Source organism: Sceloporus undulatus, chromosome 4, assembly GCF_019175285.1.
Source record: "Sceloporus undulatus isolate JIND9_A2432 ecotype Alabama chromosome 4, SceUnd_v1.1, whole genome shotgun sequence".
Taxonomy (NCBI): Eukaryota; Metazoa; Chordata; class Lepidosauria; order Squamata; family Phrynosomatidae; genus Sceloporus; species Sceloporus undulatus.
This window is the reverse complement of record NC_056525.1, coordinates 66,608,635-66,632,217: the sequence shown is the minus strand read 5'-3', so window position 1 is coordinate 66,632,217 and position 23,583 is coordinate 66,608,635. Positions and strand designations below refer to the sequence as shown.

The window sequence follows — 23,583 nt, the reverse complement described above, 5'->3', positions numbered from 1 at the left end:
CTGAACAGCTCTGCTGGACGCGACTCCGTGGACACAGTACGTGCAGCATAGAATGAATGCTTTGCTGCACTTATTGCCACTCCGTAAGCCTTCAAAAGAGACTCAAGGAGTGTCTTGTCGGCTAAATGCTGGTGTCTTCACCAGTTGCGCTCTAGTCGTTGCACGGCCCGCTTCCTTTCCCCGAGATCTTCCATGTACCAGGGTTGCTTATTGGAAGCAGGCCGGAAAGGACGCTTGGGAGCGATACGGTGTATAGCCCTGGAGAGAGCCGTATCCCAGATGTTAATCAGGGCATCAACAGAGTCTCCGTCAGTTCCAACCATATATCTCTCTAGGGCTTCTTGGAACCTTTTGGGTTCCATCAGCCTTCGAGGGTGGACCATCCTAATAGGTCCTCCACACCCGGGGGGGCTTAGGGTAGAAGCCTTGATTCGAGCCTCGATCAGGAAGTGGTCCGTCCATGATAGAGCAGAGATACTGAAGACTTCTGTCCACGGAGTATCCATGTCCGAACTAAAGATGACGTCGAGAGTGTTACCAGCACAATGTGTGGGCCCTGAGACCAATTGGGACAGGCCCATGGCAGTCATGGTAGCCATGAACTCCCGAGCCGCACCAGTTGGATCATGACTGGCCTCGAAAGGGATGTTGAGGTCCCCCAGGACAAGAAGCCTAGGGGACTCCAACACCAGTTCCGAGACCAGTTGTGTCATCTCAGCTAGGGAGTCTGTTAGCGCATGGGGTGGACAGTAGACCAACAGAATCCCCAGACCTTCAGGGTCAGGTAGACGCACTCGATAAAGTCAGTTTTTCGGACATGGTTCCTGATCAAAGGAAGGGTGTTCTTATGGACCAAGGCAACACCGCCCCCCCCCCCCCCGCCCACCTAACCTGATCTGGTCCTTAACTGAGTACCCGGCTGGAAGGGCCTGTGCCCACACTGCTTCACTCTCAAGCCCGAGCCAGGTCTCAGTAATGCAAGCCAGGTCGCAGTTCTTATCTTGAATGAGATCGTGTATTATGTGGGTCTTATTCCTAACTGACCTGGCATTGCACAGGAGCAGAGACAGGGTTTGTGGTACAGTTGGACTGACCCTCAGTTCTCTTTGGTTAGGAGGGTGGATGGAAGGAGAGATAGATATTATGCATAGTTGTATTTTTCTCCCCATATGAAGTCAAAGGCTTTCACAGTCAGTATCTATATTTTTTGTGGGCTTTTCGGGCTATGTGGCCGTGTTCTAGAAGGGTTTAATCCTCATGTTTCACCAGTGTCTGTGGCTGGCACTCTTTGAAGATGCCAGCCACAGCTGCTAGCGAAACATCAGGAATAAACTCTTCTAGAACAAGGCCTCACAGCTCGATAAACCCACAAAAAATTATTTCCCCCCCATGGTCTTGCATTTAGAATTAAGAAGCATGTGACATGATCATTCAAGCTGTAAGTAGATTTCTTTACATAAGTGGTGCAATCATGAATAATATTTCAAGTAAGCTTTCTGTGTCAACAGGATTCCATGCTTTATTATAAGCCATATAATACAAAGGAGACTGATTATATGGATTTATAGATAAAAGTTAATCATTTTGGTGATGGCATTTGTCATCCAGAGGGCATGCGTTCCAGACAGGCTTCATCCCTGGAACTTTTCATTTTTTTAATAAAATACATTAGCTATCAACAGTATTGGCTTAACTCACTCCAGTGAATACACATGTCAGTGTTAATGCAGTAGATAGTAGGTGTTACTACTAATGGTAATGTCTAGATTTTGAGTAAAAATATTAGAGTGAGAATATTGGAGATTTCCATTCCCATGATGAATTGCAGAATCAATGCAGGGATCCTTTCCTGATATGATTTGCACATGATAAATTTGTTTTGATTCTAGGGATGAGGTGTCACAGGTTCTACACGCAGCTGATGGAATCTCCATGGCTGTGGGATCCATTGCAGATGTTAAGGACTGTAGTGCTGAAGAAGAAAAAGAACATCTGCTGAAAGGTGAGGGACATAAGTTGTTCCTTACTGACCTTTTCAGCAGCTTCAGTATAATTTACGAAATAGCAAATATGATTTTATTGTTTACAACCTGTTTGGTAAGTCTGAGGTTTCAGACATGTCTTTTAAAATCAACAAAATGGCATCAGTGGGACAGGGAGGCCATTCCAGGTTTTGGATAGCTTTCAAGGTGATGTCCAGTGGCCAAATCTATTTAGGACCAAAGTTCAGAACCCTGGAAAGGTCTTTTAAAACATGAATTAATACCAGGAGTGCATTCACCTTCTCGCTGACATAAAAGGCACCAGGCACCAGCAGTTAACAGAAGATAAGGCTTTTAGCAAGGAACTACTATGCTCAGTGCTATGCCAAGTGATCCACCGAGATGAGTAAGAGAGGGCTACAAGAATAGTCCTTGGCATAGCACACTGAATGGGAGTATTAACTTGGGCTTACTCAGGGTTCACTTAAGCTATTTCACTTCCCTACCAACCATTAATTTTGTGCTTCCTATAAGTGCACATACTTGGCTTTATTCATTCTCTGATAGTTTCCCCAACAATAGTTCTTTCTCTTTGATTCATTAAAGAGTAGAGCAAAGTGATGGAATGAGGATACACCATTGACCGAATAAACCATGTGTCTGGTACTTGAAATTCCCCTTAACTTCCCTTGCTCATTATAAAAAGAATAGATTAAAATTATCCTGTGTTCTTCTAGATTAAGTGCTCTTACCACTCTCAATTCAAAGTCATTCCATAGTTATTTAGGATTTTTTCCCCCTAGTAACAAATACAGATGGGGGTGGGGAACAGTGGGAAAACATGGGAGGGCTACAAACTGAAGATGATGTTTTCTAGGTCAGTGCAAATGTCAGTGAATGGGATAGTCTGAAGCCATGACAAAGCTATAGACTAGAAGCACCAGGGATGTAGCTGCGAAGGGCAAATAAGAATTCTGCCCAATGTGAAATTTTCTTTCAGTCCTCAAATTTCAAACTTTAGTTGAGCATTTAAAAATCCAGGTATCCAAAGAAAAGGGGCAGACAGAGGACGTTATCAGACAAGGGAAATTGGAAGTATAATCCAATGGCAATCCGAACACAATCATGGGATTTAACGTTATTGCATGAGAGATTATCATATGCAATTTCGGGCAAAGGCAAGCTATTTTTGGGCAATGGGAAGTCAGTTCGAACACAATTCGAATTCATGTAAATTCACTGAACTAGCAAATTCACATAAATGCATTCTGGCCCCACTTTCTTTTTGTTTGAAATTAAGAGAAATTCCTTCCGTGTGATAAACTCCAGAGTTAGCAAGGAAATGCAAACCCAGCAACTCTAGGCGTTCTAGGTGTAAATCATTTTCAACATCTCACTCTCAGCAATATTAGAAATTTGGAGAATGAAGGAAAATTTCAGGGGGTGAGCACAGACTTTTTAGTTGGGGAGGCAATGGCCACATTTTACCCTCACCTCATGGCAATATCCCTTTTGTGAATGAAGGAAGGGGCTAAAACCCAGAAAACTTTGTGATGGCTCAGCAACATGGCTTTTCTTTTAAACAGAGGATGTACAAACAGAGGCTCCAAAAACAGAGCTTTCTCCCTGGAACAGACTCATCAATATGTATAAGCAACGTCGGAGACTTCCTGCTCCAAAGGTGGTAACTATGGGACAGAGGGAAGCTATTGGTTCTTATTTCTTTGCTAGTGTAATTCCAGTTAGGAGAATGAAAATAACAAAGTCATAGCACAAACTGCTCCTACCATGGTTGCAAGGTAAATTTGCTGAAAAATTTAAGAAAATCCCTGGTAAATCAGGCCTAAGGCCTATCCAGTCAAGCATTCGGCTCCCACAGTAGCTAGTCAGATGTCCAAGGATAACCCAAAAATCAGGAAACGAGCACATTAGTCCCCTCCTAATATTGCCTGGGATATTAACATACAGCCTTCATGACTAGCACTCATTTAGAATCATATCCTCAATTTGTCCAATCTCCTTTTAAACCTGTTCCACTTGGTGGTTGTCACTACATTGAATTACTGGCTGTGTGAAGAAATACTCGTTTATACCAGTCTTGAAATTCGTACCATTCAACTTCAATAGATAGCCCTGAATTTTCATATTTTAAAAGACAGTTGAAATTGTCCCCAAACAATTATTCTCCCGCATGCATAATTTTTATACATATCTATTATGTCCCTTCTCTTATGTTGTTGTGTGCCTTCAAGATGTTTCTGACTTATGTAGAACCACAGGTTTTTGTGTTTTTGTGTTTTTGTTTTTTTGCAAGATTTGTTCAGAGAGTGTTTTGCCTTTGCCTTCCTCTGAGGTGCAGAGAGTGTGACTTGTCCAAGGTCTACCAGTGGGTTTCCATGGCCAAGTGGGGATTTGAACCCTGGTCTCCAGAATCTCCCAACACTTAAATCACTACACGCTGGGTCTTCACTACATGCTGGATCATCTATATGGTATCATGTATAGATCAAGTGGGTGCCCTGTTCTGTATACCTTTTCTAACTCCACGACATCATCGTTGAGGTGTGGTGACTAGAACTATATAAATTACTGTGACACCATCTACCCCCTGCATAGGGAATGGTACACCACAGACTCCCCTCAATCAGGTGCCAGGCCAAAAAACATCAAGTAAAGAGTTTATTTGCTCCAGTGCTTAACAATAAAAGCTCTGTTAACACTCAAATAGACCAATACGTTTTAGGTTGTATGGGGAGCCACTGGTGGCTATAGGGAAACAGTTTAGCATCTCTCCTGAGTCTTTTTGCCTTCTTCCCTTCCCTGGGCAACACCATACCTTTGTGGGTGGGGCAGTAGGTTGTTCCTCCTTCCCCTGCTTGAGTTTTTCTGCAGGACTTTTCTCTGCCCCAAGGATAAGTCCAGCACTCTTTCCGCTGGCTTCTTCTTCTCCCTAATACCGCCTTCGCAATGGCTACAAGTGCTGGTTTTGCCATCTGAGCAAATTGTCTCCCTGGTGCTTGTTGCTTTTCAGTGCAGCCACTTACCTACTGATCAGCCCTGCAGCTCAGAGTTTCTCCAGTTTGGGAAAAACAGCATAGGAGAAGGTAGATAGCATGACAGTCCCTGATACTCTCTTACAACTATTCATACCATAGATTTGCATAAAGACATGATGGTATTGGAATAATGGTCATCATCAATATAAAATTTGACAGTACTAAATGTACATTCAGTTGACATCATCAAGTTCAGAACCCCAGCTTCTCCTTCTTGGTCAGTGAGCACTGAAGATATTTTGTTCTAATGCACATCACTTTACAGCAGCTTACATTAAACTACGGCCCGTTACAAATGGGCCTTTGCGGCGCCTCCATCATGTGCTAGGGGTTGGCCAAGGACCTAGCATCCATACCGGCCCCATCCCTAGCACGTGATGGGGGCTTAATAATGGCGGTGCCCTATACACACGGGCTCTGCCATTTTGACATATCGGACGCATAGCGTCTGCACGTTGCGCCCCGGATGTGATGCTGCGAGTGCGCGAGTAGTGCCTTGCTGCGTCCCATCCAGGGCGCAAGAAGAAGCGCCATTTCGGCGCTTCTTCTTCGCTGCGTCCAGGAACCGCGCGGTTTGGCTGCTGTGGTTCCCGGACGCAGCAACCGGCGGCGGTGGCAGAGCGCCGCTTTTCAGCGGTCTGTAACTCGCCTACGTTTGCCATTTTGATACCTGTTCTCTTAGTTTAGAGCAATTATTTTGTAACTTTAGGCTATCCCTTACTATTTTAGGCCCCTTAAATAATTTGGTGCCATTGACAAACATGGGCATCTCACAGCTCTCCCACTGATAATTATGAACAAATTAAAAAGCAGTTGCCTCAATACAGGTCCTTTAATTCTGGAATGTTTTATGATGTTTATATACTGTTGTCTAAATTGTATAATGTTTTATACCCTTGTTGTAACCCGCTTTGATTTCTTTTGGAAAAGTGGGCTATAAATAAATAGTATTATTATTATTATTATTATTATTATTATTATTATTATTATTATTATTATGGTGCTTTCCATTTTTGTATTCCTCCACTGTGAAAATTGTCTGTTTAATCTTTTTCTGTGCCGTCTGTTACTTAACCTGTGACTAGTCTAGAAAGGAATGGGTGGAGAGCCAGCATGGTTTGAGCATTGGACTATGACAACAAAGTGTTATAGAACAGCAACAGCTACAACAAAGTGTTATACACAACTAACCTAAAGGCAACAGATCGCTGTCTGAACTTGGAAGCTAAGCTGGGTCAGTCCTGGTTTGTACTTGGAGGGCAGATCGCCAACAAACTCCAGGTGTTGTAGGCTATATTTCAGAGAAAGGAACTAGCAAAACTACCTCTGAGCATTCCTTGCCTAAGGAGTTTCTCACAGGAGGGAAAATGGAAGTTTAGAATGGTAAGAACCTGTTATTAACTCACAATTGTACAATTGGTTTTAACATGCAAAATGCTGGTATCCCATGCAGAATCTGAGATCAATCTGCGATTCGCACAAATGCGCAAATGGTTTTTATATGACGGGACCAAAGTGCCGCCATTCCTATAATGATAAAAGTGCATGCATCCCAAAAAAGCAATCAAATGTGCAAATGATTTTCACAGATAGACTGTCACAAATCTCTGTGTATATGTCCCTGCCTTTCCTCAGCAGCTGTTCCTTTAAGAGCCCTGGCTATGGGAGAAGGCTGAAGCAGGAGACAGACAGACATACACATGAAAGAGCATGGGGGAACTGAGCCTTTTCTCTATCTGGCTTGATCTGTCCCTGCCTTTGCCTCAGTAGCTGTTTCTTTAAGAGCTCTGGCTCAGAGGGAAGGCTGAAGTGATCCCCAAACTGTCCCTTTTAAGGGATTTTGGACTTCAGCTCCCAGAAGCCTCAGCCATGTTGACCAATAGCTTGGGATTCAGGAGCTGAAGTCCAAAATCCCTTAAAAGGGACAGTTTGGGGATCACTGTAGACTGAAGCAGGGCACACACACATGCACACACAGGAGTGTCCGGGACTCAAACAAGCATTATTTTACTTATTCCACAGCACTGGAAGTAAACTCACCCCAAAGAACCACAGGAAATCTCACAACAAACACAAAAACATGGAAAATCCCATGAATAAACAGCAAGTGGCTTTCACATTACAGCAATTATGCAAAAAAGCAAATTCGTGAATGAAATGGAAATGAAAATGATATTTTCCTGAAAATGCTTATTTCCTGGTTCATGTCACTTTCTTGTCAAATTCTAAGTGGTTTGTGTGCAACATTGTGTGAAAACCATTTGCACAATTGTGCCTAATATGCTGGATAACTGTGGGTTCTGACCCTTTTAAACTTCCAGTTTTCCCTGTGTGATAAACTCCTAAGAAAACCATAAGTTAACCAATGACTTGAAGGCGCGCGCACGCACACACACACACACACACACACACACACGTTAAATAATATCAGAAGAATGACAATAGAAACAGCAGAGACATTCAACACTCTTGAAATATACAATGCCAAAACTAATGACAAAATAACTCACATCCTACATTCATAGCTGCATTGCTGTTGAAATACTTCAGCTTCATTCTTCTCACAATTTGTAAAGTGGGGGGGAAAAAAGAGACAGTTATGAAATTTAATGAATGGGCGAAACACTTTTGACTGAGAAGAGTGGTGGAAGGGAAGAGCTAAGAAGGTTCTTTGTGAAATTTGTATTCAGAGGAAAGCCTGAGTAGGAATGGATCTTGACAAAGACACTGATGTTCCAGAACAACTGAGAAGGCAATTCATTCTTTTCCTGTGTGAATAACACATTCACCACTCAGTTGTTTAATTTATCTTGCTTGAAGACATTTCTGTAATGACTGTGCCACAGCAAACCTGAATAAGATTTAGATAACAGTGTGCTCTAGCCAGGAGCATACTGCCATCTTTGTCAAATGAAGTTATATGCTCTTAATAGAAAGGCAGAGTGCAGGCATTTTAAAACAAAGAGCTTGATGGTTACATTCCCTCTCCATGGATCACCTTCGCCTAAAACTGGTTTTTTTTTTTCATATTAGAAGAAGCTGTTAAAAAGTCTATGTAACTTGTAGTTAAGCCCCTGGTCTTTTTGCATTAAACATCAGATTAGACATTTTCTTCCTCTGCATTTTCTTTGGCAGTTTTTTCGATCAACCTTTGGGTGAATAATGCCTCTTTCCATTTAGTTGCAGGACAAAATGTCCCATAAGACTTTTGAATGTGATAATATATTTATTTATTTGATCTATGCTATGTGTTCCAAATACCACACAACCATTTCCCTTTGATCAGGGATGGGGAACAGTTAGGGGCCACTTGTTGTTGTTGCTGCTGCTGCTGCTGCTGTTGTGTGCCTTCAAGTTGTTTCTGACTTGGTGACCCTAAGGTGAACCTATCCTGGAGTTTTCTTGCCAAGTTTTTTCAGAGCAGGGTTGCCATTGCCATTCTCTGAGGCTGAGAGTGTGTGATTTGCCCAAGGTCCTCCAGTGGGTTTCTATGCCTGAGCCTAAGGTTAAAGATATTGTGGCCTGAACTAGAACATAGTTCATTTTATGTATAAACTGTTAGTCTTAACTTGCACCTATAAAAATCTCAGTATGGGATGTATGTAAATAGTGGGTTTAAAAGGTCATCAAATGGCTGAGATACCATTTGTGATATATATACATGGTAAGCAAAGTGTTCTAGCCTTACTGTGCTAATAGGAAATATCCATATTAGGGAACAGATGTGGTTTCTGATGGAGTCTTAAAAATGTTGCTAAGCTCTAGTTGAGTATTTTTGTTCTCAAGTTTTCCCTTGAAGTTCTTTTGTTGAAGGATCAGCAGCAAAGTATCTTTCAAGACTGAAATGCAAGCTTGGTGTCAGTCTTGTCCTTGGCTGTTTAGGGACACCAGTGAGTTCTGGCCATAATTTGATCAATATTTCCTATTTTATTTTTCCCACAGTGCCATAGGCATTGTGAACAAAATACCCTTCACAAAAATGAAGTTTATTAATGGTTCTAGGTGGTGAAATGCAACTTGTGTCAAAAGATGGATATGATATCATTTACATATTGTTGCAAAACATGTTACTAAAAATAAATATAATTAAGACCTTTGCAGAAGCACTTGGTTTGTGCAGTGAACATTCAAGAAGTCTAAAATAGATGTAGAAAATCCACTGCTATATCTAGAATTGTTGCACTTGGCACGTCATCAGTGAGTATCATGTATGCAACCCACAAGACTTGATTACATCTTGAGTTTAATTATTTATTTTATTTATGGGATTTCTATCTGTCCTTTCGCCCAAAATTTGACTCAAAGTGAGTTGAGGGACCTGAAAAGTTGTCACTCCTGTCACCCCAACATCATTATCACCTCATTTTTTGTAGAAAAGAAATAAGAGTCAACTTTAATTTTCATAATGTATAAGAAAGGTATAGGTAATTCTGCCTCCTTACCACACACACAGAACATCCAGAAGTCTGGATTAGAATCATAGAATCATAGAATCGTAGAGTTGGAAGAGACCACTAGGGCCATCCAGTCCAACCCCCTGCCATGCAGGAAATCCAAATCAAAGCATCCCCGACAGATGGCCATCCAGCCTCTGTTTAAAGACCTCCAAGGAAGGAGACTCTATCACCCTCCGAGGGAGTTTGTTCCACTGTCGAACAGCCCTTACTGTCAGGAAGTTCCTCTTAATGTTGAGGTGGAATCTCTTTTCCTGGAGCTTGCATCCATTGTTCCGGGTTCTATTCTCTGGAGCAGCAGAAAATAAGCTTGCTCCCTCCTCAACATGACATCCCTTCAAATATTTAAACAGGGCTATCATATCACGTCTTAACCTTCTTTTCTCCAGGCTAAACATCCTCAGCTCCCTAAGTCGTTCTTCATAGTGCATGGTTTCCAGACCCTTCACCATTTTAGTCGCCCTCCTTTGGACACGCTCCAGTTTCTCCACATCCTTTTTGAATTGTGGAGCCCAGAACTGGACACAATATTCCAGGTGGGGCCTGACCAAAGCAGAATATAGTGGCACTATTACTTCCCTTGACCCAGACACTATACTTTTATTGATGCAGCCTAAAATTGCATTGGCCTTTTTAGCTGCCGCATCACACTGTGCAGATTAGTGCAGAATGTGACCACTAGAGTTGTTGGGGTTTTTCCAAAACACACTGTTCTGTTTCATCTGCATTAGTTACTTGAATATTTCTGGGGACAACTTACATGGTTATCAGCTAGAATGTCCTAAATGATGTGGGATCTGTCTATATAAAGATTGCCCTCTCCAATATGAACCACCCTACCCATTTTACTTGGTATGAGAGACCTTCCTCCATTTCTTGTCACTACTAGAGAGCCAGTTTGCTGGGTTGTGGGGCATGGCATTTATTATGATATAGTTGTACCTTTGCTCCAAAATATAGGCTAAAATATTTTAAATAAATAACGTAATGTCTCATTTAATGGGTTGAAAATATAAATGGGTCTAGGCAAGGTTTGTTACAGAAATACAGTATGTGTTTTATTGTCTTGCAAAACAATTATGAAATCTAAAACTATGTAAGTGGGTGAACATACAAGAATACAGAAACTAAGTTATCAGGTTAGAGCAATGAGTCATCATAACTGTTTACATTGTTAGGCTTAAGAAAGCATTTAACAGTTTTCTGCTGGCTTGACAAAGAAAAGCAGTGGCAGGTGACATTTAGTTTCTCAGTAAATCACAAATTTTGTTCAGGTCATTCCCAAGGGCAAGAGAACCGAGAAACTAAGGCAAAAAAATAAACACTAAGGAGTACATAAGCAGAGAATTCCAGAAGTCTTGATAATTTTTTCATCTGCATGGGTGCTGATTAAGTAGCAGCTAGGAGTAATGTCTCTCAAAATCTGCCTTCTGACCAGAAATTTTATAGTATGGAAGTAGGAGAGCACTGCAGAACAGCACTTCACAAGCAGAGGAAGCCTAATGACCATACAGCCAACAAAGATTTGGTGCTATAGGGAATTTGGTTTACAGCAGTGATGGGTTCGCCATCACTGGTTTAGAGAAAAGACCCTTCAGATAGCAAACCTCTTTTCTGCTGCCCGAACTCAGAGGTCTGTTGAGAAATCTGCCAAGAGACAGGTCTGCTGACAGAGCTGCTTTGATGGCTAAGATTTGCTACATGATGAGCTTAAAAGGGAGAGGGAAGAGACACATTGTGCTGCTGGTTATGCCAGATCCAAGCCTCCTCTGGCTGAGGGACACAGCCACAATGCCAAAACAAAGTTAGGCCAGCATGAGGGTAGGGTAGTCTTAAGGAATTTCCAGTGTCTCCACATTTGAAGAGGTCTGGTTTCAGCATGGCTCCAGTTGCTTTAGTCAGTTCAGCCAGCTTTGGCCATTTTGGCTAATTAGGATTGCACTGCACTCCTTTATTTACAGCACAGTCCTATGAATCAATTGAAAAGTTCTACTAAGACTTACCCAGGTCATTGTTTACATAGGATCACACCTTCAATTGCATGATATTGTAATGTTTAATACAACAGAGACAATACAATACACCTGCATCCCTTTTCTTTACTTCTGCAATGAATAGCACTAGAGACCTTTAAAAAAGAAAAAAGAAAAAGAAATGAAAACTGCATATTAAGCAAAGGGCCTGGAATATCCCTGAGGGGGGTCAAGCCTCACAAGAAGCCCTGTTTGAAATGTACAGTCATCATTGTTTGAAGTTATATAGCTGTAAAGCTCTACCTGTGAGGAAGGCTTTATAAGATCATGAAAGTAACCTTCTATAATGTGGGATCCTTTTATGCATCCATACAATTCAGAAAACAAAAGCTTTTGATTCTACTCCATAATCTTTAAAATTCTTTCTTCTATTTTTGACCAAAGCTTTGAATAATTTGCCTCTACTTTTTCCAAGAAGCAAATCAAGGCCGTGTTGCTGACTGCACTATTAATCTTTGGAGCTCTTTTTGCCCTGGACTGAAGGGCTTGCCTTCTAAGCTGTGGTCCTATTTTATTTTACTGAGTGGCTAAGGTTAGAACCTGGACAAAACCTGTCCTGAACGCTTTGTGAAATAATTGTTATGTCTTTTTATAATTATAATGGTTATGCACTGAAATGAAATGTGATTTGGAACCTCACTGTCTGCTCTGATTAAAGAAAAAAGGAGTGTGGTGTAGTGGTTTGAATATTGGACTATGAATCTGCAAGACTGGGGTTCAAATACTTGCTCGGCCATAGAAGGCTACTAGGTGGCCTTGCACAACTCACATTTTATCAGCTTCAGCGAAAGGCAAAGTCAAAGCCTCCTCTGAACAAATATTCCCAAGAAAACCCGATGAGAGGGTTGCCATAAGTCAGAAAAAACCTGGAGGTACACAACATTCAAAGCTTTGGTCAAAAATAGAAGAAAGAATTTTAAACAAGGGGGAAAAAGAGAACCTGAAAACTTCACTATCTGAAAGACTCCAGGATTTGACAGGAAGGCTGCTACACTGGCAGATGCCATCATGACAAATATGCCAGCACAACACCTCAGGAAAAGCCAGCTTTAACCACAGGCAGAGTGAAGTGACTGTCACAGAGCATAGGTGTGTATGTGTGTTGGGGCAGAAGCAGCAACAACAAGAAACTGGAGGATAGTGCTGTATGTCACATGACCTGTTGTGTGCCCTGAAAGCTAGCCTGTTGTTGTGCATTCTCCTTATTTTCTCTTGTAGTCTCATCACCAGGATATTTCAGCACAACCATTAATCGAAGGTGAAACCACACTGGACCTAATGGTATTTGGAATTGCAGCATCTAAGGACCATGTCCCCTTAACAAAGCCCTGTGGGGCTGGCTCTGCCTATGGGTAAGAGGTGTGTGTGTGTAATGTTCTTCATCTTTCAGGTTCTGAAACATTTAACAGTCCCTCGCCCCACCTCTGATGGTATGAAGTAGTATATGCTAACCTGTAAGATCAAACAAATACCAAGTTTCATTTTTAGCACACCCAAAACATACTGCTCTTGGCCAGGGTTCCTGTCACCTTGACATTGGAGCCTAGTAGTGTGCTTCAGCAGATGCTTCAGGAAGCAGGGTTGGGAAGAAAAGGATCACTGTTGCTTTCTTACTCTTTTGGAAACTATTACCTGCTGTGCTGTGTAGTATTAAAGCTTTTGAGCTTGCGATTGCCTGGCAGGCCTCAGCACAAGTCCTTCATTGTTATATAATAGCAATTATATGCTCAGATAACATAGTATACAAGTATTGTACTGCATATATGATGGGTGCAGAAGTTTCCGGAAAGTGGGAAGGGAAAGCTATACTTTTCCTTTTCTTCCCACCTGAAATCTATCCATGTAATGCAAGAAAGGGATCAGTATATAGAGAGATCTTATAGCATCTCTGAGACTAACTGAAAGAAAGAAGTTGGCAGCATGAGCTTTTGTAGACTTAAGTCTACTTCCTCAGATGCATGAAAGAAGAAAAGGGAGTTATTTAACATCATGGGCCTATATCCTCCCTAATGCCAGTTTCCCCCGCTCGGGCAACTGACATAAGCTGACAGGTGCTTAGGAAAGGCATCTCATCTTCAGCATATACACCACTGTTCTGTTACTCTTTTAAAAAAAAATTCTCCTTAATTGACAAAACTGATCTCTTTTTCAGAGTTACAACAGTGTCAGTCAAAGCAAGGGAGTTGCCACAGATAGCAGCTCTTGAGTGTCATAGAATTATAGAGTTGGAAGAGACCCCAAGGGCCATCCAATCCAACCCCCAGCCATGCAGAAACTCACAGTCAAAGCACCCCTAAGAGATGGCCATTCAGCCTCTGTTTAAAGACCTCCAAGGAAGGAGACATCACCACACTCAAAGGCAGCATGTTCCACTGTCTTGAAGGGACAGCAAATTGTTAGCTATTTTATTTGTTATTTATTTTATATGTACTTTTACTGCTGGGGATGGAGTGAGGTGCCTGTGGGACTATCTGCCTGATGTGCTAAAATAGCTTGCCTGGCTCTGGATGCTATGTGCCTTAGTTTGGGCAGGTGGGATCCCATCTGCCACTCTTCCAAAAGCAGCAAAATATTTTGGGCTTGACTTGAATATTTGGGAAATCCCTTGAGTAGGCTGAAATTCCTTCTTGTCCATGGGTAGCCCTCCTTTGTTGTCAGTATGATAGGAAAAGGGCCACCAAGTTCAATGTTATAGGAATCATGAAGAACAGTAAAGCTTTCTATAGGTAATTTATAGTGCAGCTATTTTAAGAGAAAAAAAAGATCTGGGCATAATTTTGGTAATGTTAGTTTTATGTAAGCCATAAAGATTTCAGTGGAAGTGAATTAATTGATGTTTAAATGCTTTTTTGGAATCCATCGGACTAAGAGGAGAAGTAACTAGCAGCTTTACAAATGCAGTTAATTTTGGGGGTTTGTTTATTTGTTTGTTTATTGTGGTTGGTTAGTTGGTTATGGAAACGGTGAGTACTCTCTCCTTGAGATGAGAAAAAATTTCCCTGAAGTTGTTATTTGAGTTTCAAGCAAAGCTCCCTTTGAGGCTGATCTCAAACCAAACATTTGAAATGCATTTTTTAAAAGCAGGACAATAGTGGATTAGTATCTCTGTGCCAAGGAAGGCTGTTTGCCTATTACAAAATAAACTAAAAGTACAGTAGAAAATTATGCATCTGTCAGATTAGAGCAGGAAGGAATTTGTGATACTACTACAGGATGGCCACTAGGTGTCAGTGTCCAGTTGAAAATAAATCCATCTGTTTTAAGTGTGTCTCTAATACCTGCAGCCAACCTGTTTGTCAAATATGTGCTGGACTAAGTCAAGCAAGTGCTACCTTATGCACACATTCCACATGCAGTACTATGTGCCTTCATGCAATTTTACCTTCAGGCTACCATGCTGAAGCAACAACAAATAGCAGTGCAGTTTTGGGAGAAGCAAGTAAAAATATTGCTGTTCTTGACACTATAGCCAGGTTCACTGTCCACCGCTTGTGGTATCTGTCCCACAGCTTGTCTATCCATGATACACAACTGTGGAGAAAGTAAATTATTTAATAGGGCATATTTACAATATCTCAGGTATCCGAGCTCATACAAATGACAAATGGCATTTTCTTCTTCCTATGCCTGTCCTGTTGAGGGAACATTTTTAAAAAAAAAATGTAATTGTAGGGTTTGAATTAATCTTTAGAGACAAACATTTTCTGCTGTAAACAGCTACTACAGAAGCAGTTCATCAGTGTTTTCATTAAACAAAATGACAAAAACAAAGATTAGCTCTCCTTTTACCCTGTAGCAATGGCTCACCATTTTATATATGTCCCCCTCCTTAAATATCACACTACATTTCTATTTTAATTTTCTTCACCTGGCATTGTGATTCCAGATGTTAGGGCATAGTACCCGATTTCTATGGGAACAATTTACAATAATAAGGTCATTGCCCTTTATGGAACAGCTTTAAACCATTTTAACTGGTCTGAAGCTAATTTATTTTTAAGTTATGATAATACAGGTAAAAGTCCTGACTTACATTTAGCATACTTTGTAGAAGCTGTTTATTTAGAGTATTTGGATTTCAGAGAGGGAATTGAGAATAACTATTCCAAACTCTGATGTTGACTCATATTTTGCCCTTAGTAAACTCACATCTCTTTTTACCTAATAAGTCAAATGAAAACAAGCAAGTATTTGCTAGATTTTGTTAGTTCTTAAGATGGTCCTAATATAACCTCCTCCCCTTCTTCTTTTCCCATCAAGTGTTCCTGAAAATGAGGCCGGAGAAATTGCTGGTGATTGTGAGATAACACAGAGAAATCTGGGATTAAATGATGCAGAAAGCTTGGAGCACCCTAAGGTACTGTGGAACCAAATGCACTCTGGGTGCAAATTTGGAAGGGTAGTGAGCATGGCAGGGGGTTCCCAGTATTCCTGGTGAGGTATCTTGAAATCCACAGATAGAGATTTCACTGTGAAAAAATTAACATAGATTAAAGCACATCATGGATTACAGGGGCCAGAGGTTGATACAGCCATTTTAGGCTCCCACATTAGATCTACTTGAATCTTCTTTGATTTCTTTGATTTACTGAAAATCCTTTATCTGTCCCCTATTCTTTTTATTTTTACAGTAAAATCTGCAAGTACTTCACTTAGACATTAAAAGGGATGCAAATTTTCTTTGAGTAATCATTTTCCCTGCAGCCACAAGATTTCTTAGTGACACATACCTCAGCAATCAGACTTGCAGATTAAGCATGTGTCTGCCTTCCAATGACCAATCACAAAACAAAGTGTGTAAAATGCAAAATATGTAGGAGAGAAAAATCATGTGCTGTGATGAACAGAAATCTACCTGCCAAGGTAGCACCTCCTTGACAGACCTGCTATATAGATAGTCCAGGAGGAAGCTTGCCCTTCCAGAAGATACTTTTGGAAGTTGAAAATGGTGTCTGATTCTGTTAAAAACATGCACATCAAACTTGCATAGTGAGCAGAAGATGACAGGAAGGAAAGGATTCCTTGTGCAGTAAAAAAAGTGTCTGAAATGTAGCAAGGCACAATAATACCTAGTTTGTGGACCAAGCATGCTACCCTCCCTCTCTCTGTCCTTTTTACACCCCTCCCACCCTCAAAAGATGATGGTGCTTTATACCAGACACATCATATTATTTCCCCAAAACTGGGACCCAGAGTGGCTCAGAATATTTAAAGAACAGTATAATTAAAAGCATACAAAAGTGATACATTAAAATAGAATTAAATTATTACAATATTAAAATAGATTGCTCATTAAAAGAGTTGCCTGGACTCTGAAGTCAAGTCAAAATGCTGGAGGAGAAATATAAAAGGTCTGGGAAGGCATCAACAGTTACCATTGCCAATAGGGCCTTAGCAGTTGCATTAGCACAGCATTGGTGAAACAGACTTATTAGGTATTTGTAGCATTCCGATTCCAACCTCTAGTACTGTTACTTTGTTACAGCACTTGAATAAATTGTGCATCTTTCAAAGACCAGTCATGTTACCAAGCAAAGGCTATTTGCCACCACAACTGGGCTCTCTCCTTCATTGACTTCCCCATCAGTCATACATACCCTAAACAACATACCTGGCCTCGTAGGAGCAGGAACCTTTCATCTTTCCCAAATGCTGCTGCTTTGGTAGTGCAGTCACTTGCATTCTCTCCCATCCAACAAGTGAAGTTTACCCTATCTTAGAGGTAGTGACAACATCTTTACGTCAGAAGCAAGCTCATCCTCAGCTTCATCTGGCTGCCCTCCTTTGAAATTCACAAAATTCAACACCAAACATCACATCGAAAAGTCAGGTACCATATTCTAGAAGGGTTTAAATGGCAGATGCATCATGGCAGTGTTCCAAAATTGAGTGGGAATTCAACTTTATTAGGGTGGTATCAACAAGGGAGTTGGGTGGCAAGGATCTTCTCCTCTGGCAAAGCATGGTTAGCCACAACCACTCTTCAGAATAGCAAAGTGAACATTGAGGAAGGTGGAATGTAAATGTCACCAAAAGAGATAATGATATTACCACATGATGGTTGGTATGACTTTCTAACATTACTTCTTTTCACATTTATTAGAATGTGTACTGAAAACGTGTGGCTGGAGTCATCGTGAGTCTGCCAACAGTGTACTTCTGTACTTTGCTCACTGGAAGATGACCTACTGAGAATTTTTATTTGTAACCTGCAAGGACTGATTCAATCCCTTTACTTGTTTTTGTGGATTCTTCTTTCCTCTCTTCTTTCTTAACCAAATACATAGCCCTTGCCCCCTTTGCTTTGCTCTCTTTGGTATAAGCCTATAACTCCAGCAGGTATGTGCTTTTAGAATATTTTTCAGGTTGCTGGATTGCTCAATTTTCCCTTCCCCAAATAATGTTGCCTCTTTTTCCCCCACTCAGCTCATTAAATGGATTTTTACAGTGAATTCATATCCTTTGTGTTCTTTGGTGTGTAGGTGGGTGTTTTTAACTTCATGCATTAAAAGAACAAGTAATAGTTTGACGTTTCTTTGATCACAGAGGCAAAATGCTCCTCATTTGGGATACTATAATTCTTCTGTCTTACAAATCAAGGCTAAACTGAGAGGTGCTATAGCTTCTTATTTTCCTGATGTACTTTCCCAATTGAATAGTAGAGAAAAACCACTTTGCCCTCAGAAGATGTTTCTTTCATTTACTTTGCCCTCTGCTCCTTCACATTCCCTATGCAGTAATAAACTTCAGATTACAAAAACATATCCATCTTGATTGATATTCTATTTCTTCACACTGATTACAGAGACAAATCTTTCAGAGTTTCAGCATTTATTTGTTGTCCTGTGTCTTATTTCAAGAACTAAAATGAATTCCAGTGGTAAAACACCAATATCCAAATTGTGAAAGCTGGTTTTGACTTCAAAATTTGGCAAAATCTGTGCAGGTTGGATCTTTGCAATCTCTTGGTGTTGGTTGTTTTCAGATGTAAAATATCAAATGACTATGAGCGGTAGATACTGGCAAACAAAACACTGGAAGAAATAGCTAAAACTAAACATTAATTTTCAAATACTAGAACATGTATGAGCCTGGTGTCAAAATCTGCATTTTCGGCAAAGATCTAGTATTAAAATATACAGAGAAACTCATAATATTTTTTTTTAATGAGAAGACTGGATTTGATTCAGCATTGCCTGTTTCTTGGCACTGTCCATTCTGGTTTTTCCCCCTAGTCTTGTTTGATTAGGCAGTTGTGATCACTAGCCTGAAAACTCTGGACTAGCCCCCAGTCTTTTTAACCACAATCTGTGAAAGCTGAACAGGAATGGTTGTGACAGTGCATGGCCACTGCTAATTTGAGATTTCTATGAGAGGAAGAACACACCCTGCCAACCTGCCAGAAGACAAAGCCTTCAACACATACGCTGACTCCTGGAGGTTCCTATAAAGAACAGTTACTATTTGTGCGCAGGTTTTATTTATGGCCTTTTTAAAAAAGGTTTAGATTTGCTGTGTTCCAAACTTTATAGCATATATGTTTGAAATTCAAAGCATTGGTAATTAATCACAACACATATTCCCTCTGTTTGTAGTCCTTTGGGGTACAGTGGGCCCTTGGTATCCACTGGGATTTGGTTCCAGGACTCCATGGATACCAAAATCCATGGATACTCAAGTCCCATTAAATGCAATGGCACAGTAAAATGGTGTCCCTTGTATAAAATGGTAAAATCAAGGTTTACTTTTGGGAGTGTATATATTTTAAAAATATTTTCAAATTGTGGATGACCGAATCTGTGGATAAAAATATCTATGGATAAGGAGGGCTGACTGTACTAACAAGTTAAGAAAGGTCATATGTGGCTCTCATAAACTGCATAGGTGTCACTGCATACTGCTAGACTTATGCAAAAATCTCTGTTCAGAGTCCGGTTGAGGAGTTACAAATGTGTAAGCACCATAGTTAGTGTTACACCATGACTTCTGTGCCAATTCCCCTAGTCGTCACCTACCAAGCAGCAGCCTCTACAATCAATAAGGGTTTGTTTTCCTGTTGATTGGGAAGCAAGAAATTGATGATTACACTCCCTCCTGTGAACAATCTCTGGTGTGACAGAGGACCTTACCACAATTTCCCTTTATGATGGAAATCACTCATGCAAGGGATGGGTGGGACTGTTAGCCAGCTGGGGGACTGGGGCACTTTCATAGTATGCATCCCCTAAACTAGGGACTATTTAGGGCTCAAGAATACAAAACAGTCATGAGTTTGTAACTTTAGATTATGTATCCATAACTATTCAACAGGATTTTGGCCTCTGTTACTAATGTTTTGTTGATCAAAGGGACAAAATGCTGCACATTGGGGATACTGTAATTCTTCTGTCTTGCAAACCAAGGCTAAATTGAGATTTACTACAGCTTCCCATTTTCCTGAGGGACCTTCCCAATGGAATAGGAAAGAGAAACCACTTTTTTGCCCTCTGAAGGTGTTCTTTGCATTTATTTTTCCCTCTGCTCCTTCACATTCCCTTGGCAATAATAAACATTAGATGACAAAAACATCCATCCTGAGTGATATCATATTGCTTTACATGGTGGTAGTGGGGGGGGACTGCTTTCATTATATTGCATAATTCATCTTATTTGATTATTTAAGGGAAAGAAAAGGAAAATGTAATGGCCAAATAAAGGAACTGATCTGGTGGGACAAGTAGGGTTTTTGGAATGAGAAAGTCAAAGCTGAAAGGGGTTACAATGAAGTTGGGGAAACTATTAATTAGATATTCCAGATTATAGGTACTGGATATTAAATTGCTTTGTTCTAGCCATTGCATGGAGAGGAGGGAGGAGAGGGGTGTTGAGAAGTTTGTGGTGTAATAATGGTAATATTTAGTAAGGATTTATTATATGTGTTATGTGGCATTATGGAACATAAAACCAATAAATAAAGTATTTTTAAAAATTCTTTCACAATTACACAGACAATTCTATCAGAGTTTTGCTCTTGGTAGAATAGACTCCTGATATACATGTAGCAAACAATACAGAGAGAAAGAGAAAGAGCCTGGGCAGCGGGGAAGGTTCATCCAGAAGGGGAAAACATCTCAGGAGGTATAGAATTTCCAGTTGTTTTTGTTTTGATTTTATCTGCATATTCCCAGGTTTGCATCCAAACTCTTGAAATATCTTGGATTTACCTCTCTTTCCATCTCTTATGTTCTTCCTCCTTCCACTGATCACACATATTTAGACTCATGCAACATTTTAGAAACTCAAATGCAACATTTCAGACATTCATAGAAATTCACTAAGCTGCCTTTATACAGGAATTATAGTCAAAGTGCTAACATGCTTTAGCAATATTATACTAGTGAAACATTAGGAACATTTTGTTTTCCTGCAAACATTCCTCTTTCCTTCACTTTATCTCTGTTTAATCTGTATCCTGGAAGCAACAGCTGTGTTTCCTGGTTGTAGCCATCTTAGCATCACTCAAGTTATGGATGATCTCAGCATATCAGTATATTCATTCTTAAAAGTAACATCTGCAACAGGATGAAACACTATACTTTATTCCCCTGAAAACTTGTGTGTTTCATCCTGAGATAACCCAACATGGTTGTACCTGAGCTATGGTTTTCAGCATTTACCATAAAAAGGTATTCTTCCTCATTACTTCTAAGATGTCACAAATTTGTAGATTTCACTGATACACGTCTCATTCCCAGAACATTAAAATGTTATGAGATTCACCTATAGAATAAAGACCAATTTACTTAACTTGGCTTGTTACAAGCTTTGGTGAGATTCTCTACTGTGGTCTATGTTATGTAACTACATATATTCAGCTACATAGTATAGATGTTAAAAAACCCTGTTAGTGAATTGTGAAGATGTGTGATAGGCTAGAATTCACTTGGAGACACCAGCAAGAGTGTTTCACTGCACACTGGAAAATGCCCATGTGCATTGGTGTCTGTTGTGCACTGATGGTGCTCAATGTACATTGAGCCCAATGCATATTGGTCCCAATGTGCATTAATCCCTTCACTGATACTGGCTTCATAGTAATGTCATGGGAGCTCCTTGTTGAATATGGACATTATGGAATTGCTGAATTCTATTTCCCACAGATGTAAGTCCATTTCCAAGGACATAAGCCCCCACGTGAATTCCAGACTATGTGAGTGATGCTAAGGATCATGACTGTATTTGCAAAGAAGTGGTTGCCCACCTGATTCACTATAAGCATGGATCATCACGTTGATTCACCACATCTTTGCCATGTTTGTACAAGCCTCTTGGAAAGTAGACTTAGAGAAGGAATGCTACAAGTCCTAATTTGTGGTCATGTTGAAGCAAGCAGATGAATGTTTCACAGATGCTATGATGAGCCAGAGAAGTGTTTTCTATCTTGTAACAAATCTGAATGGCCTTACCATGTACTTTGAGAGAGAAATATGTACATGCAACCACAACATGTACTCCCAATTCTGAACACCTTTGATTGGAATGAGACTGGATTTTCAAGTTCATTTTAGACAAGACAGCGCCACTGGCTGGTGACTTTTACTTGTCATTTTTGCTTAGGTTACAGTTCATATATTTCCCAGCATGGGGAGATGTTAACAAAATAATCAGAAGCCCTGATAAACTGATTTCGGCCATCTGAAAATACAGTTTTTTGAATTACAGCATTTAAAAAAATAATATTTTGTCCTCAACTTTATCAGGATATTTTGTTTTAGGATATTTTATCTTAAAATATTTTGTTCAAAACTTTTTTAAGCTCTGCTTTTTAATATCTGTGTCACTGACTGCTGCATTATAAAAGTGATGGTAACATGCACGGTTTAATACAATACTACAAAATATGGTTAAAGCGTAATCTGCAGAATAAGTATGAGGTTAATTGGTTTTGGCTATTTGGAGGAGTATCTTTCTCAAGTATGTTTTTAATAAAATATAAAATAGTTTTAAATACTGAACTACAGCATGTATTAGATGCTGTTCTATAACTTAGATAAATTACAATGGTAATAGAGAAACTGGTGGTTTTCTAGTAGTTAGTAGGAAATAATATTGTCTTTTTTTGCTGATTGCTGCTTTTGAAATAAATGCCTGTCCTGCCTCACCAGCCTGCACCTTCCAGATGTGTTGGATTGTAATTACCATCATCCCAAACAGCATGGCAAATGGTCATAGTGACCACAAACAGTAGTTTTAGTCCAACACATCTAAAAGAAACATATCTAGGGGTAGCCATGTTGAGGAAGGTGCTGTAGCTTTCTTAATATCCCTCACAAAGCACCTACTTATCAGAGGCTGGATTTTTTTTTATTTTTTATTTTTTTGGTTTACCAAAAAAATCATACTGATAAATGTAGGGCCCAAACAGACAGGCCAAAATAAAGCTGCTTTGGGTCACTTTTGTATGCTGTTTAAATGATGTATGCATCCTAAGAGGCCAGAAGCCACGCCAAAGCCATGTTCTAGTCCTTAGGACTGTCTAGAGTGTAACTTTGCTGCAGCTTCTGGCCTCTTAAATTTAAACAGCATACTTCCAAAGTGACCTGAAGCAGCTTTAATCTGGCCTGCTGTTTGGGCCCGTAATTACCAAAGGTTTTTTGGAGAAGCCATGACAGTTCCCGTATTTCAAACTGGCCTCACTTTGTAGTGCATATGTGATTGTAGACACAAAGGGATTTAAGTAACTCAGCCATGAGCTCATTTACTATTACTGAACAAATCATTTTTCTTTTTTAACCCCTCCCACCTGAGGCTATATGCACCAGCAACTGTAGTATTAAATTGGAATGTGTATGCGTCAGTTCATTTCTGACTTTTGGCAACCCTAAGGCAAACATATCAGGGGGTTTTCCTGGTAAAATTGTTCAGAGTGGGTTTGCCTTTACCTTCCTTTGGGGCTGATGGGTATTTTTTATTTATTTTTGGTATTAATACCCCACCCTTCAGCGCTAAAGGCTATCAGAGTGGCAAGGTCATCCAGTCGGTTTCCATGACTGAGTGGGGATTTGAACTCTGGCAGCCA

At 40.2% G+C, this 23,583-nt stretch overlaps 1 protein-coding gene across 3 annotated transcripts in view; it reads left to right on the top strand.

The window, feature by feature from the left end:
- The window catches only part of LOC121929547, a 34,542-nt gene extending 16,461 nt beyond the window's left edge, over window positions 1-18,081 (top strand). For 2 of the 3 annotated variants that reach the window (XM_042465195.1, XM_042465194.1), the window contains 5 exons: window positions 1,890-2,002; window positions 3,569-3,663; window positions 12,744-12,877; window positions 15,786-15,882; window positions 17,629-18,081. In XM_042465195.1, coding sequence (XP_042321129.1) covers window positions 1,890-2,002; window positions 3,569-3,663; window positions 12,744-12,877; window positions 15,786-15,882; window positions 17,629-17,640 — 451 coding nt within the window. In that variant the 3' untranslated portion in view covers window positions 17,641-18,081. Of the gene's footprint in view, window positions 1-1,889; window positions 2,003-3,568; window positions 3,664-12,743; window positions 12,885-15,785; window positions 15,883-17,628 lie in introns of all 3 variants that reach the window. The other variant, XR_006103690.1, reaches the window with a different exon arrangement.
- The last annotated feature ends 5,502 nt before the right edge of the window (window positions 18,082-23,583 follow it).